At 46.4% G+C, this 18,953-nt stretch overlaps 3 protein-coding genes across 7 annotated transcripts; 1 reads left to right on the forward strand and 2 right to left on the reverse strand.

The window, feature by feature from the left end:
* Nucleotides 1-247: 247 nt before the first annotated feature.
* Nucleotides 248-3,735, reverse strand: LOC306775571 (glutathione hydrolase 7-like; the record flags this gene model as incomplete). Its single annotated transcript, XM_079266025.1, has 12 exons — nt 248-391; nt 469-586; nt 1,008-1,096; nt 1,192-1,322; nt 1,413-1,500; nt 1,625-1,806; nt 1,927-2,000; nt 2,085-2,152; nt 2,222-2,339; nt 2,434-2,585; nt 2,658-2,828; nt 3,703-3,735. 12 exons carry the CDS (start codon nt 3,733-3,735, stop codon nt 248-250), a joined length of 1,368 nt encoding a protein of 455 aa, XP_079122151.1.
* Nucleotides 3,470-5,978, reverse strand: tp53inp2a (tumor protein p53 inducible nuclear protein 2a). 5 transcript variants are annotated; one of them, XM_079296938.1, is made up of 5 exons: nt 5,834-5,978; nt 5,562-5,670; nt 4,849-5,053; nt 4,303-4,402; nt 3,470-4,135 (listed from the first exon to the last, which is right to left on the reverse strand). In XM_079296938.1, exons 3-5 carry the CDS (start codon nt 4,955-4,957, stop codon nt 3,886-3,888), a joined length of 459 nt encoding a protein of 152 aa, XP_079153064.1. In that variant the 5' UTR covers nt 4,958-5,053; nt 5,562-5,670; nt 5,834-5,978; the 3' UTR covers nt 3,470-3,885. The 5 variants fall into 5 exon arrangements, with proteins under 5 accessions (XP_079153064.1, XP_079153063.1, XP_079153065.1 ...); XM_079296937.1 differs by having other exon boundaries at nt 4,849-5,056; XM_079296939.1 differs by lacking the exon at nt 5,562-5,670.
* A 1,543-nt stretch (nt 5,979-7,521) lies between these two features.
* snai1a (snail family zinc finger 1a) lies at nt 7,522-10,969 on the forward strand. Its single transcript, XM_079296934.1, has 3 exons — nt 7,522-7,829; nt 8,326-8,844; nt 9,484-10,969. Exons 1-3 carry the CDS (start codon nt 7,754-7,756, stop codon nt 9,666-9,668), a joined length of 780 nt encoding a protein of 259 aa, XP_079153060.1. The 5' UTR covers nt 7,522-7,753; the 3' UTR covers nt 9,669-10,969.
* The last annotated feature ends 7,984 nt before the right edge of the window (nt 10,970-18,953 follow it).

Consider the following 18,953-nt stretch of genomic DNA (forward strand, 5'->3'; position numbering starts at 1 on the left):
TAGGAAATTACTAACATGAATAAATGATGTCGATAAAGGAAAAGGTCAACTTACGGTCAACAAGACGTCTGTTTGGCTGACGATTAGGGAGGAGTCCTTTTGGGGAGAGGCTTTCATTTTTCTCTTTGTGGAAGGACAGTGCACTGATCAACACCTAAAGCACACAAAAAGTCACAATTTGTAAATGTTGTAAAAATCCTAACTTCACCCATTGAATCAGAATCCAAACCTTTATGATGTAAAGTGGTCAAACCTGGGTGATCACACTCAAACCCTGTTGTCCACCTGAACTGCTTAGTGCCATGTAGATCCCACATTTATGCCGCGCTGGCACCACTATTGTGGGCATGAGAGATGTTCGGGGCCTCTTTCCTGGCTGGACTCTGTTGTTCTACAGCACAAATGGATAACAGTGAGCCTTACCCAACAGAAAAATACTTTGTAAAATGGTGCGATTTCTAATGGTACCCGATTGGTTAAGCGTCGCCCTGAGGTTTTGATTGGCCAGGAGAAGTCAAGGATGAGGCTGTTGAGAATGACACCCGACCCAGTCATGATTCTGCTCCCAAATGGCATGCTCAAGGAACTGAGATCACACAGACAAAAAAAAGATAAGATAAAAGAATGTCAGTGCACCCAGCAGCACATTCCACACATATCCTGCAGATCTCACACCTTCACCTCGCAATTGACACGATGAGTCCATCCGGCCCCACGACGACTACTTGTCCAGCCATCGGCTCTGTCCGTAAGGAGTGGACGTTGGAGTGATACTCAGGTGGAGAGGTACGGGAGGAATTGATCCTCTGGCGAAGCATTTCAGCTTGACTCGTACTTTGGCAAGAGCAGAGAGAAAATGACACCTGTCGTACTATATGTTACCGTTAATGTTCCTACTTTCTCACATTTCATAGACAGGAAATCAGGAAAAAAGTCTGATTAATCAATAATGAAAATAAATCTATTTGCCGCACTATTTGCAAGTGTGACTCCTACATGTAGTTTACCTCAGCATGTCAGAGAGCCGCTCACTCACTGAAGAGTTAGAGGAAGGGTCACCCAAACCACTGGCTATAGCCAAAGCTCCTTTCAGAGCCTTAATAGGGAGAAATAAACAATTGATGTGTCGGAGATCTACCATTTCAGCCAGGCCGTAATTGTGAAAAACATGCAAGCTTTGCATTCCAGTACCTCGGCAATCCAGTGTTGCGTTTGATCTTCTGTGTCACTGGTCCCATTGAGCTGGAGGCCCTCCAAAAGGTTGAGTGCCGATATCAACGCTGCACCAGTCGAGGGGGGAGGAGGAACTTGGATAATAAATTCTAAGACAAGATGAACAACAATATAGATGAAGGTATCAAGAATGCATACACGTTCATGCAGTCTATTGTGGAAGAAAGCCTGGTATTTACCATCGTACAGGCCTTCCACTGGCTGCTCTACTTGTACACTGTAGTTACTGATGTCTTCTCTGCTCAGGACTCCTCCGTTTCTTCGCACCTTTGAATGAAAACAGCATCACTGACACTGGAATAATAGCAGTCGCTAAAATATTAAAAGCTAATTTCATTCTCCAACTTTGCCCACGACACAGGAACCTATTTGATGTCTGGATGTCTTTCACCTCATCCTCCATCTCTCGTGAGAAGTTCCCGTCATAGAAGTTTGACAGACCAGCCTCGAGGACTCCAGCCAGACTGGACGACCTCAGAAACGAACCAGGAAGCAGAGCTCGGCCACCTGGCACGAACGTGTCCCTGAAGCGTTGCGACAGCCGCTCACCTTTTACCTTTAAAATGGCCTCGGCTGTAGAATTACACAAATGAGTCACATGCTGGTGTTTTCGTTTCTCAGAACACACCACCACGTTATATTGCGAGTAATGTGGTTGAGTAGGAAAATGTAAAGAGGGATGGTTTGACTCACCAAGACTGAGAGACACATTGAAACCTTCTTTGGCAACAGCTGCGGCTCTCGTGACCACATCCTCCCATGATAGCCTGCCGTGATTTTGTGGTAAGATATCCGATTTAAGGGTGGAAACTAAACACACACTCATTTTCACTCCGTCTCAACTCTTTTACCTCCCATACAAGCTGTGAGCATGTTGTAACCCTCTGAGGAAACCTGGCACGCCCACTTGCAGACCTGCCTAAAAAGGATGAAATAAATGATACGTGTTAAATAAAGTGATTGACCCCCTCCCCCTCCTCTACATTACCTTTAGTTCAGGAACCTTTTGCAGCATCTCCTCTGTAAGTGCTTTCGGTGCAGTTCCCTGAAAATTGATCACCCTGGTTTCATTCCTATGGATGTCATGAACCAGCATCAGCCCACCTCTACAGAAAGAGAATGAGCAAAGGATGAATTTGAGACCAGACGGGTCCATGTGTATTTCCCACTGAGCGTATCAGCATTCAGTCAGTCACGTACCCGCCAACACCTGACACATGTGGATGCACAACACCCAAACACAGGGCGGCAGTGATGGCTGCATCCACACCGGATCCACGATCACGGAGGACCGTCTGGCCGAGTGCAGTGCAGCGCTCGTGATCCGAAACCACCACACCTTTCACAAACACCTGAGAAGTAACTGTCATGAGGATAGACAATGCAATTGTGGTAATAGTTGCATGTTATGTTACACTACATACCAAGCTTACACCCAGATAAATACGCAGGATCAAAGCAAAGGTCACTCCAATGGCAAAGGTGACAGATACAGCAAAGACGCAAATGGCTGTGTCCTGACTGGAGCGGTCCTTGTCTGTCTCTTTGAGGTCGGACAGGCTACAGTCAAACACATTTGGGCTACCAGAGGCCAGCTGTTTCAGAGGGACGTCCTTTGGGAGATGGCTGAGGTCTGTGGCAGCAGCAACGAAACAATATTCAAACCGTTACCACAGTAGAAATATTTTGGGTTTGCAAGCCACTTAATAATTTCAGCCCAGGTGCTCAATCCCTGCATATTTCCTCCCTTGACGTCTAATTAGGTGAGTTGCACACAGCATCACGCCAGGCGTAAGTCTGGGAGAGTAATACAGCAGCATGTTGTGTGTCGATAGCTAGGATTGTAAACCATGTCTGCTACATTTGTACCCTCTCACCGTTTTTATTCAAGTCACAGGTGAAGTCATTTGAGCCATCAGCCAATTCAGATGAACCAGCAAAACTATTGTAACTGAATATCAGCTGCTTGTTAAGTTTCGTTTCAGGAGAAAATTCCATTTTCATTGTACTCGCACACAGACTAAGTCAATTCACGAACACAGTTCTTCACGGGCCTCCTGATTGTTAAAGTCCATAAACTGCACCCCTCCCTTAGCTAACCATGTAATCAAACACAGCAGGCGCAATTACCGCCCCAACCAATGAGATCTCAACATTTGCATCAGTCAAATTGTGAGCAGTTCACTGGCATTTGGACATTTTAAAATTTGACAAAAGAAAATAAAAGCACAAGCTGCAAAGTCAACATTTTTATTGCCGTATAAAAAAAAAAAAAAAAAGGTTTTCAGCAGTTACACAAAGCGAAATAAATGCACGTCGATACGCAAAGAACAGGGCTTTGTCCAAAATGCTAGAAGATACATTTTGCAAAGGATGCACTCATCCACATGCACACAAACATGAACACATGAACACACGCATCTCATTTCATGAGGTGAACATCTTCATTTCAACATTCTTATACAGTACCAGTATATCTTTAAAGTCGCTGCCTGTTGTCATGTTGTTGTGATGGGTTACATCTAGAGCAGATGTGTAGCTTAAATCTGCACGAGACAAAAATGTGTGTGTGTATACGTGTGTATTGGAGTGTGAAGTGCAATGCGTCTTAATTATTTCACGCTCAACGTTTGCAGTTTTACATCCAGAGCCTCAGTGGCTGAGGTTGCGATGTCCTGGCTGCTGGAGGTGGAAGGAGTGATGCTGCACTCCTTGGCGAACGCGGTTCTGGCGCTGAATGGCGTTACGAGACATGTGGTGTGGGTCAGTCCAGGTTTTAGCCTTCTGGATGCAGGTTAACTGTGTCACTTCTAACACAGCTTTCGGCTGAGAAACGGAGCCTGTGATGGCTTGACTGCTGCTGCTGCTGCTGCTTTGAACTGTGGGCTCTGGATTTAAAACACTGGAGGGAAACACAAGCAAGTGTGTGAGAGTCTAACAACCTGAACAAGTTGGTGCTCGCCAATATGCATTTATGTGAAAAGGAATTGGAATAAAGCTGCGTGTTCATTTCCCCCTTAAATATAACATAGTAATGATTTCTTGAAAGGATTCCTCGTGTTCCCTCACCTGATGTCACTTTCCACGTTTGCAACGGTCTCTCCTTGGAGAGCAGAGTTTGATGACTGGGTGTCCGTCAGCTCTGCACCCTGGTTCTCTGCTGAACCTGCTTCGGTGGAGACAACACCCAAAACAAATAACAGGGGAAATATTGAGGGGAAAAAAAGAATCCTCCAACATTACATATGAATGTTAAGAAATATCTCTTTAATTGGCATTATCAGCTTAAAAAGGTCCTCATCATCATGCACAGCAATATGTTCATGTGGGATGATTCTGCATATAATACCAGTTTATGATTCATGAAAATCAATACATCCTTGCTGTTATTGTAATAATGATTTCAACCATACTGCAGATGCCATACTTTGTCCAGAAGAAACACTGCATAGTGATATATATATATATATATATATATATATATATATATATATATATATATATATATATATATATATATATATATATATATATATATATATATATATATATATATATATATATATATATATTATAGTTATTAAAAATTAAAGAATGACATGCGCCATGACTGACCTTGACGACTCACAACAAGCCACCCTTCTTCCACCGCTTCACCAGACTTGACATCTTCAGGGGTCTCCTCATCTCCCCCAAAAAGCAGACGGGCGATCGTTTTGAACATTGCTATTTTCTCTCTGTCTTCCCTCGAGGTGTTAGTCTGAACTCGCTGTTGATACCGTCTTCCTTCCCTTCTTTGTTCAGCAGAAAGAGTCTTGATCTGCTGAAGACAAGAAAAATACTGCTCATTACCACCTTCAGTCCTGCTAATCCCTCTTTGACTGTTTGGGAGTGATGCAAAGGGGCCCATCCTCCATTATTATTTTTCAAAATTCAAGCAATCTGGGTCAGCTGACCAGGATGTCCAATGACATTTCTTTATGATACAGTGATTTGAATAATGATGCCCACTCCCCCAGCATATCATTGTTCGGGTCCATCTGTCTCTACATATATGGGGGAGGGGCTCCTTTTATCAAACATCTTGTCAGTGCGAAGCCTGGCCTGCACCTTTAAATGGACTGAGGTGGCTCCATGCTGAGCCATTGACCTTAATTAATAATTTACATTTTCTGCAACGTTGTTATGATGCTATAGTGTTGTATTTCCCACTTCCGGTTATGCAATGACGTACACATCACAGACATAATGAGAGAAATAACAGGATTACAAACACTACTGCAGCCAAAGGGATCAAGTGTCCGATGAATCAAACATGTCTCACTCACTGAATTAGGTAGAAATCCATTTTTAGACTTTTGTTTCAGGTCTTTGGGTCACAGAGTCCTCAGTGGTTTGCAGTAATATGACGCTCTGCTTCAAACGGCTGCAACCAAACTAAACCGAGACAACCAATGACAGTCTGCAGTATACGTCAAATCTTAAGTTGGGATCATCGAACAAAATGTCAACAAAATGTTATTGGGTAGTCGATGTATTGTCTAACCGGTATGCAGTCATGAATCTCTGTAAGTGAACTGCAGCGTTGCGGTGTCCTTACCTGCCGTTAAGTGTGTCTCAGTTTCAGTCGCAAAGCATCGTGTCACTTTGCAAATGTTCACCGGTTTCCTTATTTATTTATTTTTGCCAAGTAAATCCTGTAAGTGTCACAGTCTAACAAGAAGACTGTTGTTCTGCATTTCAAATCTTCAACCGATCACAGACAGGAGACCCGCCCTGAGTCCCCGCCCACCACGAGTAACCCACCAATCAGAGACCACGACGTACTGCGCATGCACGTTGATTTTACATTTGTTGTAACAGTCTTTGCTTTCTATATGTCCACCCCAACATCTTTGTAGGAAGACTATGGATTCATTTCTGATTTGTATTGTTTCATTGAAATAGAAAGGGTGTCAGTTGAATATGGATTTATATTGTGACAATGGAAATGGGTTTGATGTCGTACGCTGTACAAATGGCCAGTGATCTGACAAATTACTTTAAAAATTGCACAAGCAAGGCTTTTTTCCACACTGCTAAAATATATGGTATTCCTGTGGGGAACTTTCAGAACACAGTGGCAGTGTTTATGTACATAGGCTACTACTATGTCGTATTAGTCCTGTTCATCTGCCATAGCATCCCGTACAACACGATTGTATGGTCGCTGTGAGTTTTCTAATCCTTCTTAAATGTCTTATTTGACTGTTATAAATAGTTAATCTCCACAGTATACTGCAGTTCAGTTGCCCACTTTTCAGTGCTTTAGTGAAGATGAGGACAAAGTCTGGTCAGTGGGACATAAACACCCCAACAACTTTTACTGTAGCTGTCTCAAAACGTCAAAAATAAGAAGGCATATGAGACAGAGTCACAGTGAAGACACGGTTTGGTTGAGATCACCTGAATCGATGCTCTGATTGATTGGGAAACCTCTGTAACAGCGCCACCCGGTGTTCATCAGCCTTGGCCAGGTTGTAATATGACACTTTCTTCCAGAAGGTGGCGCAGTTACTCTACTGTTGTCAGAAGGCTGAGACGACATGTGTATGAAAGTGTTGCTTTTTTTTTTATCGTATTCGATGCGATAACATGTGGCAGGTCTGATGACTTACCCTGCACGAAATAATGATTCTTATCTTCATCAAAACAATGTCATGAAAACTCCAATTTAGTAGAAATAGTGTTCCACATGTTTTCATGTTTAGACCGCGCCTCTAAATCCCCCTAAAGAAGGAAACAGCTGGTGACTGAGTGCAAGGACCAAAGTTATACAAAGACATGCATGCGAGGTGAACTGGCCTTGAAATGAAAGATATATTTTAACGTGTCTGTGTTTATCTATGCACTGTGGTGGACTATCGACCTGTCTTGGTTGCAGTGGACAGTTTGATGTTTTTAAGCACACATTCAAAACAGAAGGAAGTCCGTGCAGCAGCATTCATATAAGGTGCTGCAGTGAGCTGTCCGATTGCTGTTCATCGGGTCTCTAAATAGCTGCACAAGCGGTCACTTACACAACGTAATCACAACAATTTGCTGCCGGTCTTTCACCGTTTCTGGTCTGCTGGTCAACACCAATGGACTCCCGCGGGTGGACGCAAAGACGCTCGTGTTTTTTGTTGTTGTAGAGTGCGCGAGCATGTAGGCTTCATCCTGCGCACTTGAGCAGTGATATGGGAGGTTGGGGAGGGCCCTCGGGGCGAGCACACCCCTACCGCCCGTGTCAGAGTATCTCAGAACAGGCCAGTATTTAGTCATTCTGCATGAAAGCTGCACACACACACACACACAGACACACACACACACTTGTCTGCTCAAGTCCTCTTTAACTTGTGGACTGTAGGAAGATATATTTTTTTCCGTTTCCTGTGGATCCGAGGACCAAGATTTGATTTACTTTTTTTATTCTTGTAGAAACTGTGCGTCGTGACCACAGGATACTTTTACGCACAGTTATTTAACTCTCACAGGGACAATGCCTCGATCTTTCTTGGTCAAACAGTACTTCGCGAAACAAAAGCCAAACTACAGTGAACTGGAATGTCAGAATGGTGAGTTGTGAATCTTTTTTTCTTTATTCTTTATTTTGTGTTACTTATTAAAGCGCAAGTGTTAACAACACTAACCATTGCACATTGTGTCTCTAGCGTAGTTGCCAGTTTAGTTTGGTTAAATGTACCTACATTCTGGATAAAATCACAGTGTTTAGCTTTGTGTGCCTGGTTCGGCTACAAGTCGGGGCCCGTTAGATGCACTTTCCCCCCTTTCTGCAACCAGACAGAGCTCCATTCATGTTACAAGCTCTTGTGAATACGTGGGAGGAAACGGCCCATGAAACCTCGCCATGCCTCCAGCTGTATGCTCAGTAAATGCTGAGAAAAACACGAATGAATCCTTTCAACCAGTAGACAGTATAGATGTAGTTGATGAAAGTTGATAAGACACATTTCAAATGGTGAAGTTGTCTGTTCTATATTTCCATTGAACAGCATTGAACTTGTTGTCTACTGTCTGTAAGCTTGAACCATCCTCACCCTTCTCCCTCAGACATGTCACTGGAGAGGTATCCACTTGCTGAGCTCTGCTCAGGGGTCAACACCTCCATTGCCACCTGCTTCACAACAGGTCTGGTGTGGGACCTGAGTGTCCTGCCCGCCCTCTACCTGCCCACCTCCAAAACAGAGCCCTCCGCCACCCCGGGCCCCCTGGACCTCAGCTCCCCTTCCAGCCTCAGCAGCAGCGCCAGCAGCTGCGGAGAGGAGGATGAAGGACGCACCTCAGACCCCCCCAGCCCCGAACCTGTACACACATACGCCCCTCGCCAGCGGATGAAATGCACCGGCGTCATCCCTCACATCAGTCCCCCCGAGGAGGAGGAGGAGAGGGTGGCCCCCGTCACGGCAGCCAGGCCAGCCTTCCTCTGCAAACACTGCCCCAAAGAGTACACCAGCCTCGGGGCTCTGAAGATGCACATCCGCTCACACACCCTGCCCTGCGTGTGCACCACATGCGGAAAGGCTTTCTCCAGGCCGTGGCTGCTGCGCGGCCACATCCGCACACACACAGGTAAGACCCATGTCTGCAACGTAACAAGACACATTCACCCCCCCATCTGCTTGATTCCCACTTTATTGCTAATTCACGAGCGAAGAAATCAACCCGGTGTTGCCGTAAAGCTGTAAATCTACATTTGAGCGGCTGACATTGTCTTCATCAGTTGAGCTGTGATGTGATGGTGCAGGATATCCATGACAATCAGGTTGATGAGCTCAACACTTGATCAGCAGACAGGCTATCCCATAGGGAAGCCTTCTGTAGACCCTGCACTCATTGATTCCTCATTGTGTTTAATGTCCCAGCAACAATGACTCGTCAGCTAATTATCTTATCACGGCTGCTGGGGAAGACAGCAGATTGGGGACACTGGGCTGACAAAAGGTTTAAAGAATGCCTGAAGGCTCTGCTATCACAGAGCACTTTGTACCTGCAGCAACTTGTTAGCGTGCTAATCTCATTTGGCTCTGATTGAATCATGCTAATGCCGTCAGGCTCTGACCCCTCCAGCCCACCATGTGATTCTTCATTATCTTCAGAATGTGTGTGTGTGAGGTGTTAATGGGAGGCTCTTGTGAACTCAGAGATGCTAACTGTTGTGCCGGTCAAGTTATATGACGTGTGTTTTTGCTCCCTTCTTTCTCTGTCCAGGTGAGCGCCCGTTCTCCTGCACCCACTGCAACCGGGCCTTCGCTGACCGCTCCAACCTGCGAGCTCATCTGCAGACCCACGCCGAAGTGAAGAAGTACCAGTGTGGCGTCTGCTCTCGCACCTTCAGCCGCATGTCGCTGCTGCAGAAACACAGCTCCTCCGGGTGCTGCTCCTCCGCGGTGTGAAACCCAGCAGAGAGAGAGAGAGAGAGAGACGGTACCCAGTCCGAGCTCAGGGCAGTGGAGGGCTAGTGGCCGCGGAGAGGGGGGTCTGCACAAGCCCAGCTGGCCTGTTGACGACCTGTTGGGCCACAAAGAGCATGAAGTGGCCTTCTTCAAGAGACCCGGAGGGAATCGAGCCACATTATGGATCTGACTTTACAAGCCGTTTAGCTTCTTTGCTCTGTGAAAAAAAAACCATCCGAGGTGCAGAATTTTTTTTCTTCCAATCTATTGGTCTCGAGGCCGGACCAAATCTGAACTGAGAAATGCCGACGCTCTCTTGATATCTACGCCCGTTGTTGCTATTGTGCCCATTCCAAAGACCAACTATGTAGTGAACTCATTGGGGTAAGCGGTGTCCTTTCCTGTCTCCGTCCTGGTGCCGGCCAGCTCAGGATCATAGCCTAGACACAGCTGCTGAGAGGTAGGGGTGCGTGGGTGGAATAAATCTCTCAGCGTGCCTCAAAACACACACAGACACACACACACACACACACAAAAGCAAATGCACACACAGCTGTCCCTGGTACTGTGGTGTAGATAGACGAGGTGCTAACAGGTGCTACAGCCATGACCTTGCTAGCTGATAGCAGGTGACTTCCACTGCCCTTGGTTTGCTTAAGAGAAAAGAGGAAGCGTGTCATCACGAAAGAATGGCATCAGTTAGTCCTTTTTTCGCCAGTGAGGATCATTTTAAGCCTCTTATTTTGTCTACATCCAAACCATCTCTTTAATCTGATGATTGTCCGAGATAGGAAAAGCCATGATGTCTGTTACTTTTGCAAAGAAGCTTCACTTTGCAGCAACGTGGATTTCAATGCAAGCCATGCACTCAAAGTTACCACAGTGTTAATAATACCAGCCAAAGCCATATTTTGTAACTGAATGAATTTGTGCCTTGAAATTGTATCGCTTTTTAAACCAAAAATGTGCCTTTTTTACCTCAGTATTTGTGGATTTAAAATAAACATTGATTGCAGTATTCGTAGAAAATAGCGGCAAACAGTTTGAAATGCAAAAGGCTGGGACCAAAGACTTTTAAGGTTTACACCATGGAGACATGGTCAACTAATATGAGATCCGAACCCTGTCAATGGACAGTACAAAGATACATTTTTTCCTTTCCGAAACATTTTATGGCAGTGTTTATAGTGCAATGTGCAGATGATGTGTTATTTCAATTTTGTACTATGCTTGTTTGTTCACTCCTATTTCTTGTATGTTGTAACTGATACATTTTCATCCAATAAAGTAATTTATGTTTATTACAACCTGCTCTGTCATATGCATTGGCATGGGAAATCCACACTTGTACAGTTTAATCTCTTCTTTGATACAATGTGGAGAAAAGGGGGCAGTCGATTCGTTGGTTATAAAAAAGGTCTGTTTGATCATTAACTGGGAGGCTTGTGGTCGTCATCTCGACATTAGGTGTGGAGAGTGAACTGACCATTGTTGTGAGGCTGAATTGCAGATGTGCAGGTGAGCACACTGCGTGATGGAAGGGAACAACTGACTGCACCTGCTTCCAGTTTGCACCTGCCGTCTACTTGTCACTGTGCAAACACGGCTCGATATGTGAATGTGTGCGCGTGTGCCGGTAAAAGAGAACTTGAGTGAAAGTCAACTTCTGTTTTCAATCAATCCCAAGATCTAAAATGAGTTCATACGCGCTCACCACGGCTCTTGAAATGGCCTAAAGGTGGAATTCTAGTGAGCAATATCCAGTGTGTGTGGATATTATTTTCCGTCTGAGGGAGAGTATACCGTTCTCCTCCTCCGCCTAGACAGTGAGTCAGAGTCTGCACAGGCCAGAGCTATAGGTTCCCATGGCTCCTCTGCTTTCAGTCAATAAGTCAGGCCACTAGTTAGTCAGTTTGTTTGTGTGTGTGGGCCAGCACAGAGTGAGGCAAGCTCTTCCACGGCACAGTTCCTTATTTCCTACTGAGTCAGGGATATATGCCCACAGCTACTAGCCAGGACGACCATTGCAGCACGTAGCAGTGACTCACCTTTGCACACTCACTCCTTTAAAACTAAACTGCTTATCCAGATTCCCAAACATCTGCGGCCGAACACCAACCGGGTCCAATGTGGAAATAATGTACGGGTCCTTGTTTGTGGTTCCTTTGGCTGTGATGCTGCTCACGTCTTCTACCCAGGATGCTCTTGGATAAAAGGGCTGTTAAAATCTCAGCTGTTGGAGGTTAGCTTTGGACTATGATGTCAGCTGGTATGTCCGGAGGTGAGGGTGTTAGCTTTGCTAGCAAAGACAATCTAAGTCCCTCATTTAAACTTTACTCTCAAGTTTGCTCGTTGTTTGGACTTTTTCAGATGATTTTCATCGGCGTAGTTTCTCTCGTCACCTCGTGTTTCTAGGCTACAATGATGAGGTGAGCAGCTTTTTAATTTGCTTTATTGTTTTATGTTCTACAGATCAACATTTCAGCACATCATGCCTTCTTCTTCTTCTTCTTTCTAGTCTAACATGGTCACCGTTGCCACAGAAGCAGCTGAGCCTCATTTGGCCAGTAGAACCATTTAAATCTTTGCTGCATCACAAGTTACTGTACTTATTTCTGCCTTTTTATAGGGAAAGGAAAACACAACACGCTCCCCTTCTTGTTCCTTGGGGAGATTGGAGGGCCTGGATCTGAAATCTGAGAGCGTTTTCCTGCTGTGTGCTTTACAGTGCCAGAGCACTCACTGTAATTTACCAAAAGTGGCTGCTATTTATGCCATAAAGCATGTGTTTAACATTCCTCAACCCCACTGTGTTTGTGTATTCCTCTCTCTCTCTCTCGCTCGCTCGCTCGCTCCCACTCACTCTCTTGACTGCCTCCTCGACTGTATTTCTATTTGTGTATGTGTGTGTGTAGTGAGTGGAAACGGTCCCTACAGAGCCGCAGCCCTTTCCCTCTTCACAGAAGGATCATCTCTCCCCCTCTGAGACAAGGCCGACAGGAAGTGGGAGTTTACATTGGCCTACTTTACCCAAAAAAAGCAGCCAGGGTGGAGGAGCTGCAGAGCTGTTTCTGCTGCTGCCGCCACCACCACTGCTGCACTTTGCCACGACCAGCGCCATGTCCCTTCCCCCCCCCCATCAGCTGTCCCACCCATGCCTGCTCTCTTTCTCCGAGTTTTCGGGGTGGAGTTGGGTGGCCAGGAACTATAGAGTGGCCTTCGGTGCAGCAGCAGTTAGGGCTCACGGCCTGGGAGACAGGAAGGAGCTGTCAGCATCCCATAAACAGGACTCATCCTGCACTCATGACACATGAGACCTGGAAATAATTCTCCCAGGAGAAATCCTTCAGACACCCACTTCAAATCTAGACTATGGTTCAGCCTTGTGCTTGTCAATGACTTGGTCCAGATGAACCACACTAAATACGCGCAGACTGCTTTCCACTCTTGTGACTGTCACCTGAGAGTCATTCTACTGACACGTTACAGTCACTTGATAACAAGCTGATTATCAGCAGCAGCACATCCAAATGCAGTGTGATCGCATCACCATGCTACTTGGGAATAGCTATGTGTAAGCTATTACCTTAACAGTGGGATCGGCAGGACAAGGCAGCCGTCTGTTAGCGTGGAAGCAGAGCCATCCTCGTGCTTCGCGCATAAGAATAGAAAGACTGTGCCTTTTTGATAGCATTGAAGCTATCATTCGATCCTAAGCTGTGCTCCCACAGCGCCTCTCACCTCGTGTGTTACTTGGCCTCCTCCACCAAGAATAGCGCCTCTCAATGTCTGTCACCTTGATCGACAGCACTTCATTACTCTCTAGCGTTTCGATGTGTCAAGAAGTTCAGTGGGAGTTTTTTCTGCAGTGTCGTCGCACTCTTAACACAGTAAAGTTCAGAGTACTGATGTTAATGCGGGAATGCAGAGCTAATTCCTCTCTGTCGAGCTGCAAACAGACCCGAGACACAACCGCTGCATCTGGTAAATAAGAAGGCCAACAGCGGTAACACCACAAGTGCACCTAGTGATGGATTTGATCAGGCTGTGGAGTTGCCCCAAGGCTGGATTGGAGAAGTGGCTGGGTGGGTTAGGGGATGGGGGTAGAGGGTGCATATTAAAGAGTAATGAATCACACACTCAGTCACAGGGTCGCCGGCTATGAATGTGCTCTCTGTTGGTTTTCCTGGAGCCTGGAGTTTACTAACTGATGACGCAGGCTGGACTTGATCAGAGACATGTGTTGCTGCGGACTCGATGCCAGTGAGAAGCATAGAGAGCGAGAGAGAGGGGGGGGGGGGAGGGTAGAAGGATGGATGGCGCCTGAGCTCTCTGCTTTTCCTCTGTGTGTCCTTCTGGGCATTGCCTCACACTGGGGCTGGTGCGATTGGAGAGGAGAAGGAGGGAGAAAATAAATCCTACTTCTACCCTAGGACAGGAAACAAGAGACTCTCAGAGAGTATCCTGACCCAGCTTTCTTAACTGTTCTTACTCCCAAATTCTTGTGCGGCATCCCAGCGAGCAGAGGAGCAGCCCGTCTGCTGTAAACAACAAAAACAAAAAACAAAAGCAACCAAACGTGTGACTCTTCTTCACCAGTGCACAGCCATGGTAGCGGCTCTGTGACGCTGTCCTTACAGTAGGCCTGGTGGTGCTTTGAGCTAAATGCTAAGAATGCTAACATGCCGATGTTTAACAGATATAATGTATACCATGTTCACCATCTTACTTTCGAAGAAGCTAAGGGGTCACCAGAGTCGGTAGGATTCATCATCTGGACACACTGAATGTCTGTACAAAATGCTTGGCAATCCTTCCAATAGCTGTTGAGATATTTGAGTGGTGGGCCGACCGAACAACAGGCCGACACTGCCATCCATGCTGCTAGCATGTGTCAAAACAGAGAAAGTCACCCCCACCTGTTCAGCCCATACTTAAGACTCCTCTCCACCTGACAGTGGAGGAAATATCACCTGTTTGCCACATTGGAACGCACCTGAGCATATTTTCCCAGACAAGGTGCAAAAGGACGTTGAGCTGTTGCCTGAGGCCCTGACAAAAGTATTATGAAAGACTTAATCTAGATTTGTGTCCGCCTGTCGGGGCATGTCATGGTGTAACAGTGTGTAAACAGCATTAGGCAAAGGGTTGGGAAATATCATATAAGGTTTCTGAGTTGTTGAAAAGCTCTGTGTGAAGAGGAGAAACACCTACTCGGGCAAGCAGGATCACGCCGTGACTAAATGTGTCACACACGTGTATATCGCTGACAGGAAGAGGATTGCTAATTGAGTCACGACGGTGTCATTTCCCATGAACAGCCTCACAAGTTCACAGATTCTTAACGCCACACCAGTATGAGAGATGGAGGTGTCGGCTGCTCCCCATTTGTTCCAATGGAGATCAAAGAAGGTTAAAACTGGAGATAGTGTGCACCAGGAGCATGTCCTCAAAACACTCCGAGTAAACACCAACAATCTGCTTCATGTACACACACACTCACACAGCACATACAGTACAACAGCTGTCACACTGTCTCAAACATCCCCAGAGTCAAACACACAGACGTAGGTGAACACACAGGCATATACAGTGGGGAATGCTCTTCTGTGTGGGAGGCCTAAGCAGCTGGTTATGATGGGAAACACCCGACACTCCCACCGACACCCCACAGACCGTCCCTGTCATTGTGACGCACTGGGGGCTGCTGATTCCCCAAAGCCTCCGCGGCTCCAGACCTGGGGGAGAGCTGACTATTCATCAGCAGGCCAGCTTTCAAACAACTCCGAGCTCACAGAGAACCACTTGATCCTGCACAGTTGGTTCCCAAACAATAGACACACACACACACACACAGGCGAGTGAGGAAGCACTCGCGCAATCCCAAATCTATGCACGAACACTGACACATGCGCACAGTCCTGCACATGTTGAAGCCATTATCCTGTTGCTTGTTAAGTCATTACTCTGTAGCTTGTTATTTTCTCAAGCAAGAGAAAGCAATCTATCCACAAAAGAGTGCTGAGAGATTTGCCACCCGACTGAGCCTTGGGATATGGGAAGTTACCCTGAAATCTGAGGAATGCGGTGAGGCCTGAAACCTAAGGAACAGAGAAAAAAACCACAACGTGGAACAGTGAAGCTTCTTTCCCGGAGTCTCCAGGTCGTAGCTGCAGCCAAGAGCGTATGAGATGTCCGCGGGGAGGGAGAATTATAGACATTACTGATGACGGTGCAGAAAACGTTTCAGTCCACCAATCGGACATGGAGGAACTGACATAGTCTGAGAGCTTTGACATATTCACGGTGGATCTCAGACATCTGGTTTCCATTTCCCTCCTCTCCCAAGACAGTGAGTGCTGGCAGCGAGGCCATTCAATGAAATCGTCTATTCGACTTCCTGTGCTATCAGTTTAGCATAAGTGTGTGCAGAGTAAAGCAATGCTCAAACACATAGGCGGTTATTAAAGTGAACTGCACTGCTTTCCTTCAGGGTGTTTTTGTTGGGGTGTTTTTTTTCAGCTCCCCACCCCCAAAGCCCTGACGCCACCCTCAGGGTTTATTAGTGGGAACACCCCATGAGCAGCCATTTTCACAGCATCCTCTCCACTCTGCTCCACACGAGGAAGAAAGCTGCGAGCCAGCACACTCTCACCACACTGCTAATGAGTGACACATGCCCCCTAGCTCCTCCACTGACACCTAAGATCAAAGCCCTGGAAGAGAAGGAGACTGGTTTAAACATTAAACCCGGACCCTCCGTCCCCATCCACCTCCTCTTTGACACCCGTGCGATATGTCTGAAGGCAGCCAAATGGTGACGCACCTGTCCTTTCTACATTTAACACAAGCAGCGGCGGTGTGGCTGTCTCATGCCTCCATTCACGGGACAGACGTCAGGGCGAAGCAATGTGTATTCCAGCTGTGTATGATAAGAGCTCAGATAACACAGTTCACACAAATTGCATGTCAATGTGAGAGACATGAATGAGACATTGTGCACAGTCAAAAGTATTCATAACGCCAGTAGGCCTACAGTGCAGATTAACGGAGGGAAAGGAATGATGGAAATCTGATTGCAAAAGTCTGGATCAACCCTGAATCTCTCATTACACCCCATGATCACTGCAGTCCTTTTCATGAAATCAATTGCTTCATCCATCTTCTGTCTGAGCAGTTTCCACACTGCTGAAGGGCGTCGAGAACATAGCGGGCAGAAGGGGGGGGGGGGCGGTCTGGGCAAAGGCAGGAAATCCCAGTGCAGCATGAACTATTTTCCTCCATAGTTCCACCAGAACAGCTCTTTGTACCACTCCCCCACCCCCCTCCCTCAGGCCTCTGTCTCTGACGACCAGCCACTGCTGTTCTACGAGGCAACCGCACCACCACCACCACCACCGCCACCACCGTGGAAAAAACAATCCAAACCTCTGTCTCACACACACAAACACACACATGTATTCAGTTCACTCGTGGGCCGTTACGCAGCAGTGCTGAGGTTGTGGAGTGTGTGTGGGGGGGGGGGGGGGGGAATCAAAGCTTGGGGTTCCCCTCCATCTCAGTCCAAAGTCCCGCTGTGGTTAGGCCATAGACAGAGAGGCACCTTACTCTACACAGAGCCCTCAAATGCCAAAAACACTCAAGTATACAAAAGATGAAGCACACATATCCTTTCCTGCTGCACAAATTCAACACAGGAGGAAAATGATCTGTGGTAAATCAAGTCCTTTTTCTTTCTCGTCAAACATTCCTTGGCAGTAACTCTCAATCCCCACACAGTATCACTTGATCATCGAGGACGCACATGCTCTTCATGTGACTCCAATGAGGAGATGGCTCTGTTGAGGCATATCGAAACAACACTCAATTCTGTCTGTGACTCTCCATTCACAGTGACACAAATTCCACTTCGTTAAGACGGAGCGGTTGGAGGAATGAGGGAAATTCAGGTCAGTGACACTCGTGGCGGACCGGGGAAAGCAAATATCAGCGTTTGACTCCCTGCCACAGCCCGACTACTCACTGAAAGTGTGTTTCCATATTGCAACATCTAAAAATCCAGATACAGTGCTGATTAGTTGCAGGCCTGTGATTGACTTGGATTTATTTCGTGCACCAGTGAGACCCCATGCAAAGACTGAGAGGCCTCCAAAAAAGCCCACAGCCAGGCGCTTTTTTTCTTTCTTTCCCTGAGACAAACTCCAAACTGTAGGAGAGCCAAGTGTGAGTATAGTGGGTGGGAGCAGGCAAGGCACCTTGCAACAGCTGGTCTGAATTATCCGTGGGGTCGGGGGTAGTCGGCTCTGCGAGGTGGAGGGGAGGCGTGGAGACTCCTGGCGCCAGGATCGGGCCAGCAGGTCAGGGAGGATGACGATTACCAAAATACTAGCAGCCATAGCCCTGCAGAGAGGGGGTGTTCCTGGCTCACACCGCTTACAGCTACAGGATGGGAAGGCGAGTGGACGACCGTGGGGGTGTGTGTGAGAGAGGGACGCTCCTACTTCCACTTCCTATGAGATAGCCCCTTCCTGTCATTGAGAAACACAGAGAAACACCATGTTAATGACTGTTGGGTGGAATTACCTTTATTCCACCAGTAAATACAAGGCAACTGCATCAGGGCTCGCATGAGCCCAACACAGTCTTACAATATGCTCATACAGAGGAAGTTTTATTTCGTAAAAACGTGACTTTCTTTTGTTTCTGCTAAAGCCATAAAAACAGCTGCTTGCAAGGTGCCGTTCACTCACAAGGTTCCTTTTGTGCTTCCTCTCAGACTGAAGTGACCACATGTGAAGAGATTCAAAACTGAGGCCAATGCTCACACACAGCAACATGGCGCTCTCCGCTGGTGACGAAGTAGCACTGCACCAATAGACACGGAGGAGGATTAGCGTAATGACACAAAATGTCATCGGGTAGAGTGCTGCGGTGGCATTCACTTATTCTAAAATAGATGTTGAAATAATCACACGTCAACGTTGCTTCACCAAAGACAACTGTGATAACATCCCTTCGTCCAAATTTCAAAGGCATAATGCATAAGAATTATGCTGTTATATAATTGAATATTTATGATAAAATAAGCATTTATTTCACAAGTAACAACAAATAGTGTGAATGAGGCAGATATCTTACTTATGCAACTTCACATCCACTTGTTACATCCAGATTCATAACAAGGTTGACTGGCTTGTTCATGAAATGAAAACAAGTTGACATGTGCTTGTAAAACTTCAGAAGTTACTGTTGAACAACGTTCTTTATCAAAGCTCATGGACAGAT

Source organism: Melanostigma gelatinosum (assembly GCF_949748355.1).
Source record: "Melanostigma gelatinosum genome assembly, chromosome: 3".
NCBI lineage: Eukaryota > Metazoa > Chordata > Actinopteri > Perciformes > Zoarcidae > Melanostigma > Melanostigma gelatinosum.

Excerpts from the sequence above, each read along its gene's own strand:
- tp53inp2a (XM_079296939.1), bottom strand. The coding sequence starts at position 4,957 with ATGTTCAAAACGATCGCCCGTCTGCTTTTTGGGGGAGATGAGGAGACC. Across the intron at positions 4,403-4,848 it reads GCTTGTTGTGAGTCGTCAAG|CAGGTTCAGCAGAGAACCAG; the intron begins GTCAGTCATGGC and ends TCTCCACCGAAG. Across the intron at positions 4,136-4,302 it reads AACGTGGAAAGTGACATCAG|TGTTTTAAATCCAGAGCCCA; the intron begins GTGAGGGAACAC and ends GTTTCCCTCCAG.
- snai1a (XM_079296934.1), top strand. The coding sequence starts at position 7,754 with ATGCCTCGATCTTTCTTGGTCAAACAGTACTTCGCGAAACAAAAGCCA. Across the intron at positions 7,830-8,325 it reads TGAACTGGAATGTCAGAATG|ACATGTCACTGGAGAGGTAT; the intron begins GTGAGTTGTGAA and ends CTTCTCCCTCAG. Across the intron at positions 8,845-9,483 it reads CCACATCCGCACACACACAG|GTGAGCGCCCGTTCTCCTGC; the intron begins GTAAGACCCATG and ends TTCTCTGTCCAG.